This window comes from Hyperolius riggenbachi, chromosome 4 (genome assembly GCF_040937935.1).
Source record: "Hyperolius riggenbachi isolate aHypRig1 chromosome 4, aHypRig1.pri, whole genome shotgun sequence".
NCBI classification, from domain to species: domain Eukaryota; kingdom Metazoa; phylum Chordata; class Amphibia; order Anura; family Hyperoliidae; genus Hyperolius; species Hyperolius riggenbachi.
Genome location: NC_090649.1, coordinates 414619902 through 414633351, shown reverse-complemented (window position 1 = coordinate 414633351; position 13450 = coordinate 414619902). Strand labels below are relative to the sequence as shown.

At 42.9% G+C, this 13450-nt stretch overlaps 1 protein-coding gene across 3 annotated transcripts in view; it reads left to right on the top strand.

The window, feature by feature from the left end:
- Nucleotides 1-12745, top strand: part of REL (REL proto-oncogene, NF-kB subunit) — a 66420-nt gene extending 53675 nt beyond the window's left edge. For all 3 annotated transcript variants that reach the window (XM_068232403.1, XM_068232404.1, XM_068232405.1), the window contains 6 exons: nucleotides 4234-4374; nucleotides 5586-5690; nucleotides 6991-7203; nucleotides 9099-9152; nucleotides 11648-11731; nucleotides 11849-12745. In XM_068232403.1, coding sequence (XP_068088504.1) covers nucleotides 4234-4374; nucleotides 5586-5690; nucleotides 6991-7203; nucleotides 9099-9152; nucleotides 11648-11731; nucleotides 11849-12582 — 1331 coding nt within the window. In that variant the 3' untranslated portion in view covers nucleotides 12583-12745. The remainder of the gene's footprint in view (nucleotides 1-4233; nucleotides 4375-5585; nucleotides 5691-6990; nucleotides 7204-9098; nucleotides 9153-11647; nucleotides 11732-11848) is intronic.
- The last annotated feature ends 705 nt before the right edge of the window (nucleotides 12746-13450 follow it).

Sequence of the window (13450 nt, the reverse complement as noted above, 5' to 3'; positions counted from 1 at the left end):
TCCTTTCAGGGTACTTATCACTGGCTTCATCCATCCTTTTAGCTTCACCCATATAGTGATCACTGTGCCATAATATACTTTAGATTTCAGCTCCACAGCCAAAGCATTTCCAACTTTATCACTGGGCGCCTTACTCCCCTACCCACCTGCTTCACAGAGGCGCCCAAAAGAATCTGGCTGCATTTAGTGCTATACAACTATGATGATGCTACACCGAATACCATTCTGATGTCTGGATAACGATCTGATTTGTGTCACTTATGCTGTCTGTGGATGTTACCCATCAGACTTGTGTCATATGTTTGCTTGTGTGCATATGTTGTGTTAAGCATTGTTCCCGTATGTGTTTTATACGCACCAAGGATGGAATATATTAGCTGTCAGCAAAACTGAAAAAAACAAAAACCCTACAGTACAGAAACCAACATGAAACTGATAACACAGCTCCTGTTTTTGAGCATCATAATCTTTTATGTCATTAGCACCCATGTTCTATGTACATTTAGCTGCATCCAATCCCAGAGCAGCACAGACTCCAAACCTGATACCATGTGGGAGTACCTTATAAGATCTTATAACCTCAATGGAAAAGGTGCTTTTTTTCAACATTACCTATGAGAACTGCCACCTATTGCTATTCACAAAGATGTCAGTAAGCCCTGTTATTGCCATGAATGAGTCAGTATTGTTTTCCCAACTGTACATTTTCCATCTGCCTTGCTGTGTACTTGTTGGTATGTTAAAGGACCAATAAGCCTAATGCTGCACTGCAGAAATATAAAAGAGCTAATGATAATTATTACACATATACAGGAGTAGAGTCACTATTATCCTGAACTCAACAACTTCTCAGGCTGTTTGTTGGCTGTGCTGAAAGACTGGGTTCCACGGCTCTCCTAAGGTTAATACACTTTCAACTACTGTATTTTAACAATTAACACAGAGATCATGGTATATACCGAGTGGAGTACAGTACTGTATTAGCTGGGCCTATTTTTAACATGTCTTGGGCAACCAGACGGCACACTTATCCAACATTAGCTGATCCCCGACTGTGCCGGATAACTGACACTCTGCTGTATGTAGTATATTAAAACATTCCGGACACAACCAGAACTAAAGAATATAAATTGGTTGATGTACTTGTCAACACAGCCAAGAACAACCACTGTGTAAAAGAGGTGTGAACAAATTCATTGAAAGTATGGCTGGTAACGTAATGCATGCACCGCCTCGCACAACATTCACTAGTAAGGCAACGGGATACATTGGTTTTTAGCAATGCAACAGACCGCGTATAGTCTATAAGGAGCCGGTCAGGTCTTGGGGCTCATTCACAGTGGTGTGGTGCAGTGTAGTGTAACGCGGCTTACCGCACTACAATGCACCACAAATGCGTCGTTCAGTGCGCTGAGTGCCTTGCAGTGTAACAAAGTGCAGCATGGTGATGCGTGTTAAAACGTGTGTGCTAACGGTTACAGTGAAAGATACCGTTCCTTGCCTGTATGCGGCACAATGCACGGGTAACGTGCAGTGGCATTTTCCCAATTTATTATTTATTAGTATCCTAGTTAGAACTTGAGCCCGGGACTCTAGTGTGGGACCAGCATTAACTTTTTATTAATGCTGTACTGGTAATAATCAACTCTATGGAGGAGAAGGTAGAAACCGCTCACCCCAGATGGAGCAGTGCCAGACCAGGGTACTTAATCCCATGCAAACTTGAAGAACGGAGAAGGTCCGCACAATGCTCCTAAGATCCTTGGTCTTTATTTATGGACGTATCCAAGAAAGGTCAATGATTAAGGGCTATGATTAAGGACCAGTTGGTCCGAAACATGTCAGCTGGATTTATGTGTTGACCTTATTTGGATACGTCCATAAATAAAGACCAAGGATCTTAGGAGCATTGTACGGACCTTCTCCGTTCTTCAAGTTTGCATGGGATTAAGTACCCTGGTCTGGCACTGCTCCATCTGGGGTGAGCGGTTTCTACCTTCTCCTCCATAGAGTTGATTATTACCAGTACAGCATTAATAAAAAGTTAATGCTGGTCCCACACTAGAGTCCCGGGCTCAAGTTCTAACTAGGATACTATCCAGGTAGAATGGGTATATTCCACCTGTGTTTGCAGAGGTTTGCTCTTTAGTACTCTTTTATCCTTCCACATGTTTCCAAACGTGCTGTTTTGCTAATGGGAGCACCTCCAAAACCTGGACCTAAAATAGAACAGACAGAGACATTACATTCTGAGCCTGAGTGATATCAATTTTTACAATGAACTCTGCACAGTGTTATGGAAAAATGTGTTGGCACTCTATAAATGTATAATAATAATAACTGCCACTAGCAAACCCTAACTATACCCTAATCCAAAGCCTAAGGCCAAGAGAACACAGACGTTTCAGTTCTGTTTGACGTCAATTCGGTAGAAGGTTTATATGAGGTTGACCGCGGATCAACTGCTAGCTCAACATAGATGTTTGTCTTTAGTTCAAGTCCAGCTTCCTATCCATTTGTACAGCTGGAACATGAATTTATGTAAAACTGTATGTGACCTATCTACAAAAGTGTGTGTTACGCTGGCACAAGATTCCAGTGAAATACTAATACTCGCATTGTTTAGTAGCTCTGTTTATCTGCATCTCTAGGCTCAAACGATAACTAAAATTAAGGCTTGTCACCGTACCAGAGAAACTGTAGATCTGGGCATCGGGGGACAGAAATGCCCACTTTATTCATGTTTCATGCACAGTACAGTGCTACAATAAGTAATGGGTGGTGGGGTGGATCTGGCCCTATGGCCATTTAACTGTGTTAGTATGATATATAAAGAAACCCTGATCCATTAATACTAGCCTAGAATATGAAGGCCTTTGATAAAGCATGCTGACCGCTTGAAACGGTTATCAGTCCAGCTCTTCTTGACCATCTACCTGTTTTTATACCACAGTAATTTTTATGAAATAGTTAACTAGTTCTTACTGTCCCCCGTGCCTGGATCTAAAGTTCCTCTGGTATGCTGAATGCAGCTTAAATATAAAGGCATGTGTAACCTAGCCCTATTCCAAGCTAACCCTTTGCAGAAATAATGTAACCCTCACGTGACAAGACAGGTAAAAAAGGTGCCGGACATTTGGACGCCCCGCCATAGACTGTAATGTGAATTACAGCTATACCGCAGCTCAGAGGGTAATTTGAGCGCTGGCAAAAAAACAGAGCTCAAATTACAAAAAAAAACTGTGCAATTCAGCCACCAGCAATAACTGACAGCATTTTAACCCTGATTCCATGGCAGTCTGGAGTGGGAACAGTAATCTCTACACCACCAGGAAATTTGCAATAGCAGGTTGAGCCATTTTTTGGCTTTACCCTTCACCCTAACTTCCTAGCTCCCTTTTTACATGTATGCCTCACATGGATCCTAACCCTTCATTCTGACCCTAACCCTTGTTTGCTTTAGGTGGTGCACTTTCTTCCTTGACATGGACCCTAGACATGGACCCTAGAGCATAATTCCCCAACCCTGTCCTCAAGGCCCACCAACAGTACATGATTTGCAAGAAACCACAAACATGCACAGGTTAGGTAAGTAGTGTCTCTACCTTTGTGGATTTCCACAAAACATGCACTGTTGGTGGGCCTTGAGGACAGGGTTGGGGAACACTGCCCTGGAAGAACCTTTGCATGGCTTAAGAACACCAAAACCAAAAGACAAGACAGATAACCTTTATATTGCGCTTTTCTCCTGGCGGACTCAAAGCGCTTGAGCTGCAGCCACTAGGACAGGCTCTATAGGCAGTAACAGTGTTAGGGGGTCTAGCCCAAGGACTCCTTACTGAATAGGAGCTGGCTTACTAAACAGAAAGAGCCAGGTCGCCTACATCAGAGGCAGATCCAGTCAGAACCCAACAGAAATGCCAAATTTTGACCTGACATCACAGTCATTACAAATGATGGTTTTAAACTGTCCTGATGAACCCTCCATGATGTAGAAAAAATAAAACAATTGAAAAACAAAAGCTGTTGGAGAGTGGGGATGTAATCAAAGTTACTGCAGTTAATTCGGGGGTCTCATAGATATAGAGATGTTACATTGGTTGAGAAAAAAAATCCATCCATCAAGTTCAACCAGCATAATAATAGTAATCATAACAAAATCATGTTATCAGGCTTGACCACAACAGATCCATCAAGTATGAAATACTTATTTTTTTTATGTTTCCCCTGCAGTACGAGAAGAGCAGCTCCTCACTATTGAAGATTATGACCTCAATGTGGTACGATTGTGCTTTCAAGTCTTTCTTGCTGACGAACAGGGAAATTATACTAGAGCTTTGGCACCTGTTGTTTCCAACCCCATTTATGACAACCGTAAGTCTCTTAGCCCAAGTAGTCACATGTATGTGTCGGATTTGTGTTCCTCATCATTGTAATTGCATTGCCGTTCACAGCCTACAGATTATTGTGGCCACACCTACTAAAATCCTAAATTATTGTAAATTCATTCTGCATGTGATGGTATTGTTATTACATCAGATTTTTTTCTTCCTTGGATAATAAACATAATTGAGGTATACATATTAACATAATAAAACTTGACAGCAAATTACTTTGCACAAATGTGAACCTGTTAATGATTCATATGTAACTAAATTTGGTCTCCAGTCATCCTCATTTAGCTACATATACATTGTAGGAATTAACAATCTGCTATTGATCACTTGCATTACCTTAAATCTCAGCTAGTAGGTCAAGTCACATGACTTTTTCTGACCTCAGCATTGTTGTATATTCAAAGATCTGTTGGAGGCACTAATGGGGATGACCTAGATGGATGCCTAGACTTGTGGAGACACAAATAGGAATCAAGGCAGTATAAAGGAGGGTGAGGCAAGACTACACTTTCTCAACAAATTTCTTTCAGTGGAGATCATAGTCTTAGTGAAAGGAAGCAAAATTTGTGTAAGGGTTAACACCAGCTTTTCCCTGCAGTGGGGGCACTTGAGGACACGGTTTCAATGAGGACACTCACACTAGCACTATATGTCAATGTTCAATGTTCAAATTGCTGTATTCAGGAACTGTCTTGTTCCTGAATACAGCAATTGGAAATTGCAGCCAGTGGAGTGCCGTCTTTCTTTCTGTTATCAGTCTTAAACCCCTCCTGGTCCCCAAGCTGTTTATTCTTCCCGGTCCCCAAGAACAGCCATTAGCTTTGCTGGGTTGACTTATACTTGAGTCAATAAAAAATCCAAGCTTAAGAGGGTCAAATATTGGAGTTGACTTTTACATGAGGTCGACTTATATTCGAGGATACATGGGTAAATCTGATTACTGTCTTACATATGCAAATTCTAAGCGTTGCTCTTGTCACAGTGAAGCCCAGAGTTTAGTTAGAAGACATGTTTTACTGCATTGATCTTCTGAAATATATTTGCTTTATTGTCAATAAACTAGTTGTGTGATGTTATGGATTTCTAAACGTATCTGCACTTTATCAGCAATGTATATTTTAATCCTTTACTGATAGATATACATGTAGTAACTTATAAATGTAATGGTTGTAATTTTAATGGTTGTAGGCGCACCTAACACTGCTGAGCTACGGATCTGTCGCGTGAATAAGAATTGCGGAAGTGCAGCTGGAGGTGACGAGATATTCCTCTTATGTGACAAAGTTCAGAAAGGTACAACTTTAACTTCTGCTTCCGGCTGTGTCGTAATACTATGTTAGTGCTTGTGGAAGAATTCCAGGCAGGAATCTAAATACACAGCTAAAATACACGAGTTTTACCTGCCAGAGAATTTGCTTTTCTATTCAGCCGGTCTAGTGGTTTACTCACCCCTGTCATACTGAAGAACCCAGCAGCTGGCACCCATACTTCCTGTAATTACTTTACTTACCCAGGGACGTTGCGCCTGGGGCAAGGTCAGGTTTTGGCGCCTAAACTGCCAATCATTTTGCCGCCTTTTTAAGAATTCACCAAACTGCTCCTGGGGCAAGATACCCGCTTGCCCCCCCCCCCCCGCTTGCACACCCCCCCCCCCCCCCCCCCCTAGATCTGTCCCTGTACTTACCCTGTGATGAGTGATGATTACCTCTAAGGCTTACCCCTGCTATACTGCAGAACAGGTCACACTAATTCTACCTGCAAGGACTTCACTTACTCCTTCTGTACTGTAGAAACCAGCAGGTGACACCAATACTTCCTGTTATGTCTTGACTTACCCAACCATACTGCAGAACCCAGTAGGGGACACCAGTATTTCCTGTAATGACTTTACTTACCCCCTACCCCATGATGATTAACTCTAAGACACCCACGCCGATGCTTATCCTAAGTCCCCTCAATACCTAATTGCCGATAATATGGGTGCCCCCTAATATAGGCACCTATGGCCCACTATATTATCTATCCATAATAGCTACTAATCACGGCTATTAACATAGAAGCCTACTGCTCAGTCCCTACTGCTTTCTAAAGTCTTCCCTTCTCTCTCTTTTGTGTGTTTGCATTACACATACACACCTACATCATTTGTCACTTGAAAAGGATTGTTAGTGATTGTTTCTTCCCTGACTAGGACAAGTGTAGGTGATAGAACAGAGTGATGAGTGTAGACGGCTTTCTCCCCTGTACAAATGCTCTTTCATCTCAACATGAGATTAAGCTACAGTAGCCATCCAACCCAAACAGGCAAGCAATGGACAGATCATTCTACATTGCTAATTAAGTTCAGAGGGTCCCAGCGATGGAATAGCAAGCTCAGTGGGGTTGGCTTTCCTTTACTGAGGTAAGTATCCAACTTTTTTTTTTTTTAAATTGCCTTTAGGTACACTGTAACATCACACAAATCTTAAAATACCTCTTGTAGCTTGTTTGGTTTTCTGTGAATTTGTTTTACTAATTTCTTACTTTTCGCTTTTAATTTTGAGCATGATATTAAAAATCAGGTCTGTTAATACTCTATTTCTGATCCATGTAGATGACATTGAGGTCCGCTTTTTTACTGATAACTGGGAAGGAAGAGGACACTTTGGACAAGCTGATGTGCACCGCCAAGTAGCCATTGTTTTTAAGACTCCTCAGTTCCCCTTTCAGATTAGCGAGGTCACTACAGTGAAAATGCAGCTGAGAAGACCGTCTGACCAGGAGGTCAGCGAGCCTATGGATTTTAGATATATTCCTTGCGAAACAGGTAAATAAATATAATTAAAGTGGAAGTCTAGTAAAAAAAAAAAATCAAGCTACAACATAAAGGGGATCACCAGTTTAGTTACACCAAGTCAGTAAGATAATTTGTCTCGTGCGGTTATTAAAAACAATAATTTAATATATTTCAAAACCAAGGGGGCCTACCTAACGAAGCAGATAAAAATGGCACAGAATGGGCGCTGATAACAATGGTGCTGCCTTTGGTGGCAATAGTAAAAGCCACAATTAGTGGCAAGGAAGTTAAATTATGGCGCCCGATAAATAGCGGGGTAGTTTAGGTAGCTGAGATTAGGGGAAGGGGGGTAGTTAATGTTAGGCATGGGATGGAGTGTTTAAGTGTTAGGCAGCGGGAGGGAGTGGTTAAGGTTAGGCAGTGGGTGTGGAGTGGTTAAGGTTAGGTAGTGGGTGTGGAGTGGTTAAGGTTAGGCAGTGGGTGTGGAGTGGTTAAGGTTAGGCAGCGGGGGCGGAGTGGTAAAGATTAGGCAGCAGGGTGGAGATGTTTAGGGTACGGCACCAGGTGTGGTCTCAGGGTTAGTCATCGATTGAGGGAGGGTTCAATGTGAGAGTAGGCAGGGGTGTAGTTATATACTCTCTGGTCCCAGCATTCTTGCCTCCTCCACTTCCTGGTTAGTTTGCAGGTGTCCTGAAGCCAGCCAATCGGCAAGCTGCTTCAGTCCCCACATGGTGATTGGTTGGCTGCAGGACTCCTGCAAACCATCTAGGCAGTGGAGATGTGATCGCCGGGAGCAGGTAATGTATAATATTGCCGGTAATGACATCTTGTTACTTAGGTAATGTAATGTTTTAGAAATGTTCTTAAACGTTAACGTTAGTAACAATGTCATTACCATCATCACCCTGTGCCATTTTATTTGCGGCACTGTTTTTAAATGTATGTCTACCTAATGGTGCCCATACATGGTACAATTTTTTCATACAATCTTACCATTTCTATGTAGTATAAGGGTAAATTAAGTGAATATACTGAAAGGATAATTTAGGCAGTTCCCTTGTATTACATAGAAATGGTAAGATTGTATGAAAAAATTGTACCATGTATGGCCACCATAAGGCTCACTATAATTTGAAAATTCTACTATAATTGTATCAGGTAATAGTCTGTCTGTACAGGCGTTCTGTGCAGCCAACCCTTTCATACCAAAGCATAACATTTCAAGCAGGTAGGTCCTTTGTCAAATGCTCAATTTGACAAGAGGCCTACCCGCCTTAGATGTTATGCTGGCTCATTGCTGCACTACTGTGTAATGGCTCAAGAAAGGGACATTTTCCTGACTACGGTTGAGCCCCGGTCTCTGCATTCTTTGGTCACTTTCATGTCTGCCCAGTGTTGCCAGCACAGACAGGCAGGGTCAAGCTTGGCCAAGTGCCATGCACAGTGCTATGGAGAGAGGAGAGGAGCAGGGAAGACTAGAAGCAATCAACTGAAAATATACATCTTCTAACCATTACTCCTCAGTGATTAGCAGGATTATCCACCAGGCAACATAGGCAGGGGCTTGGGGCCTAGTGGGTGTTAGGGGCCCGCTTGCCACCTTCTTTGACCTCTCTCCACTTCAGCTTACCAAAAGGACCACATAAGCACCCCAAATCTACTACCTTGCCTAGGGCCCCGTTACATCTTAATCCATCTCCTGTCTTTTGTCTACTTTGGGACAGAAAGGAAGTAGTTTTCCTCAACACAGATACCATTAACCCAAACAAAACAAAAAAAAATACATTTTGCCTTCATTGTTATTGTACCACGTCAGGATATATGATTTACAAAAAATAAACTTCAAATAGCAATATTATTAATATAATCTGAGATGATTACTTTCCTAAAACTAACGTCCTGCATTATTTTGTAAAACTGTTTAGATCACTATGCAAAGAAGGCTAAGAAAACTGGGGAGATGCTCCATAAATTCTACAGTAAGTAAAACATGCTGTATTTTTGTCTCTGGATTATGTGTTGTATCTTTTAACAGTGAATAATTGCAATTAGGGATATCGATAACAATCCTTCGGCGTGCGAGAGGAATCGGCGCCAGGAGACTTGGGCGCAGGATACAGCCGGTATATGGCTGATCCTGCTGCTGCACAAGTTCCCGGTCGTATTAAATACTATTCCCCCTCCAGGCCGACATGGATGGTGGGGAATGAAATAATTCCACTTCCAGCAATTGCTGGAAGCTGAATTATTGTTTTAAAAGTAACTTCAGCTCCGTTTTCTGACGGCGCTGAAGTTACTCCCTGTGTACCCAAGACTCCTGCGCTGAAATGGCAGTGTTCGATCCTTGGGAAAACGCATGGAGACGCATGAAATCAATTTGATCAGCTGATTTGCTGGTCTCGATCATGTGTAAAACCAGGAAGGCATTGCAGCAAATCAGAACCGTGCAAATCGATCAGCTTATCAAGCTGATCACATGCTCCTCCATGAGTTATTGAAAGCATTGCATACCCTAATTGTAGTGATACAATAAGAGCTAGGCCATACTGTCTGTACTGTCCTGAATTTATATATTATTTAAAGAGAACCCTGAGGCAGTTCCTTGGGGGGCCGATTGGACACAGTGGCATATTCTCTGCCTCATGACATGCCTCTGTGTCCTGACACCGCCGCTCTCTGCCCCCACTGCCACACTACAGCTCCCCGAAATTAGCGACGAATATCTCAGAGGGTAAATACAGGAGAGGGATTCCCTGTTCAAATTGCCTGCCAAGGACATTCCTGCAGGGTTTCCAGAGCTGCCATTGGGCAGCTCTCTCCCCGGCCACGCCCTCTGCCACTCCCCCGCCTCCCTGCACGTTGGAAGAGAGAGAAATCTCTCTCTCCTTCCAGCGTAATGACCTAGAGGTTTTTGAGTTGGAGAGCTGGTTAGGGAGTGAACGCGAGGGATAAAAGAGAGAGAAGAGTCAACTATTACCCCTAAGTACCGTGCTTTGGGAACTGAAGTTATGGGAGTGTTATTAACATTAATTGTTATTTAGGGCAGAGTGGTGGACAGAGACGGTGGAGAAATGATTAGTTCTGTTTTATTCCTATTAAGTTTTAAGAAGCCAGAGGACATGAAGGAGGATATAGCAGACAAGCAGTCAGGAATGCATGTGAGGAGGGAGTTAAGGTCTGGGGCCGAGAGGTTCAGTTGTGTATCATCTGCATTTAGGTGGTATTGAAACCCAAATGAGTTGATTCAGTTGCCAAGACCATGCATGTAGATGGGAAAGAGGAGGGGGGCCTTGAGGAACCCCCACAGACAAAGGATGAGGAGAAGAGATCTGATCTGAGTAAAGGTGCGTACACACGCACGACACCAGCCAACGACTTGTCCGTCGGCACCTCCCGATGGGCGTGTTTTCAGCCGGGCGGATCGTTCAGGAACAGCCTCATCAGTCTGCCGACAGTGCGTACACACACACTACAGTCTGCTGAAAACCCGCCCAGCGGGAGGTGCCGACGGACCCATCGTTTTTTTAAGCAGTGGTGTCAAATCAGCCTTTTTGAGTGGAGATGAAAAGATGCCAGTGGAGAGGGACAGGTTAAATAGCGATGTCAGCACAGGGATGAGGATAGCTGCGGAATGAGATGGGAGGGAATAGGATCCAAAGAACAGGTGGTTAGATGAGCTTTGGATATTATAGAGGAGAGAGAATCTTCAGAGAGTCGAGAGAAGGCAAACGGAGAACAGTCAATGAGAGGTGTGGAGGTGGGATTTGAGGGCTGCACGGAAAATCCTCTTTGGATTTTGTCAATTTTATCAGTGAAGTATGTTGCAAATTCTTCACTTCCACCCACATTCCAAATAAGTACCAATAGGATAATTGACCTACCCTCGAACTATCCATAGAACGTGCTAGGGACAAAGCTAGCATAAAATCTATCAGCATTATATAAATGCATAACTGCAATAAGAATGTGTTTTGTTATCACTCATCTATGACACTTAGGTATTCCTTTAGTGAACCAGAGACGAAGCATATATATCAGTGGGAACATTAGAGAAAACACCTACCTTGCTCTCTGTTTCATTCTTCATTGCTTAGCCTGCTTCTAATCAGCCCTGATAAAATCCCTGCCTGGCTTTGCTCAGGAATCATTATAGCGGAGTCATTATAGCAGAGCCAGGAGGAAGCAGGCTTGGGCTTGAAAAGACATCAGAGAAGACAGACTCAGCTATAATGATTCCCGAGCAAGGCCAGACTTAATGCTCATTCAGGGATTTTATCAAGGCTGATTAGAAGCAGGCTAAACAGTAAGGAATGAATCAGAGAGCAGGGTAGGTGTTTTCTCTAATGTTCCCACTGATATATATGGTAAAATACATGAGGGTGCTTCGTCTCTGGTTCACTTTAAAGCCGATATAATAGGGCTAGTTGGAAGAATGTGTTTTGCATCGATAACATCGTGGCTGTTACTTTGGTAGATTCTGTCAAAGCCCAACAACCGGAGAAACAAGTAAACTCCATGAGTTTCAACTTCAACAGAACGGATCGGCCTATCAAACAAGGTAACAATACTTTATTGTATTATTTTGCACCTACTAAAGTGTAGTGCACACTTTATTAGTCATTGCTACTGAGAGAAAATTAATCACACTTTTTTCTTTTTAAATTTTGCTTTTCAGAATCTTTATATACTTCTGGTGAAACTTGTGCACAGCCATCAAATGGACTAGATTCCATGAGGTCCACCACACCTCTGTGTCCACCTCTGTTCTCCTTCAATTCACAGTTTGTCAAGGCACTTCCCCTTCAATTGTCCAGAAACCAGACTCCACAAGTAAACCTGCCAAATTTGCTGGCTGATTACTATCCTCCAAGCCAGCCAGTAAGCTCAAGCTCAGCCATGCTTCCGAATTTCACTTACAACCCCAGTTTGGAAACCAGCAGCATTCACCGGAAGACCAGCCAAGCAAGAAAACCTCAAGAGGCTCCCACCGAGCGCTTAGATTACAGCTCATTGATGCAAACAGACCGCACCATGCAGATCCAAAATAACTTCAGTGCTCCTGAGAAAACCTTTAAAAGTGCAATGTTTATGCCAGATTCCTCTCAATCCAGTTACCCTTCTGTACCTTTTGAAAATGTGACCTACGTCACTTCTTCATATGTAAGAGATCCCAGTCACAGGATGCCAAGTACAGTCAATGAATCATCTTGCCCAAGTATAGGGATGGCCAATCTACCTCAAGGCAATTACTACGATACAACATTTTCTTCCATATCACACGACCCAAACCAACAAAGTGCCGATCATCTAATGGAGACTGCACAAAGCGAGTATATGTTAAGCGTTGATTCTGAATTGGAAAGCTTTTTAGAGAATTTATCAAAAATGTCTAATCCGGAGCCCAATTAGAAGGAACAGTTAAGCATCAATAAGGCTTACATTCGAGCAAAGTTGGACAGCTGCTCTACAGAAAGTTGAGGATTGAGTGACAAATTGGTCAGGGTGATCTTTTTTCGGGTAATGGCGCTGTTCTTGCAGGCAAGCTTTATCACTGGATTAGGCTTTGGAATACAATGGGTTTTTAATGTTTCCTACTTAACAAGTACTTGGACTGTGTACTTTTCCAGTGAAACTTTTTGGAGGGGGACAATTTTTTTTCTTCAAGAACTAATGCGGGGGAGGGGGGGGGGGGGGGGTAGGAGTGCATTAATGTATGTCCAACTATCTGTCTCGGTTAACCCTTCCATCCATCTTCTTGAATCAACAGACGTTATCTGCACAGTTTACCTATAAATGTCTATGTACTATACTTAAGAGGATGGTCAGGCTTGTGCTATACTGAAGGAGAGGATGGTCAGGCTTGTGCTATACTGAAGGAGAGGATGGTCAGGCTTGTGCTATACTGAAAGAGAGAATGGTCAGGCTCGTGTTATGCTGATGGAGAGGATGGTCAGGCTTCAAGGACAGGATGGTCAGGCTTGAAGGACAGGATGGTCAGGCTTGAAGGACAGGATGGTCAGGCTTGAAGGACAGGATGGTCAGGCTTGTGCTTTACTGAAGGAGAGGATGGTCAGGCTTGTGCTATACAGAAGGAGAGGCTGGTCAGGCTTGTGTTATACTGAATGAGAGGATGGTCAGACTTGTGCTATACTTAAGGAGAGGATGGTCAGGCTTGTGCTATAGTGAATGAGTGGATGGTCAGGCTTGAAGGAGAGGATGGTCAGGATTGTGTAAAGGCCACATAGGCTCTAGCCTAGGAGAATAATGGAAGAGAGAG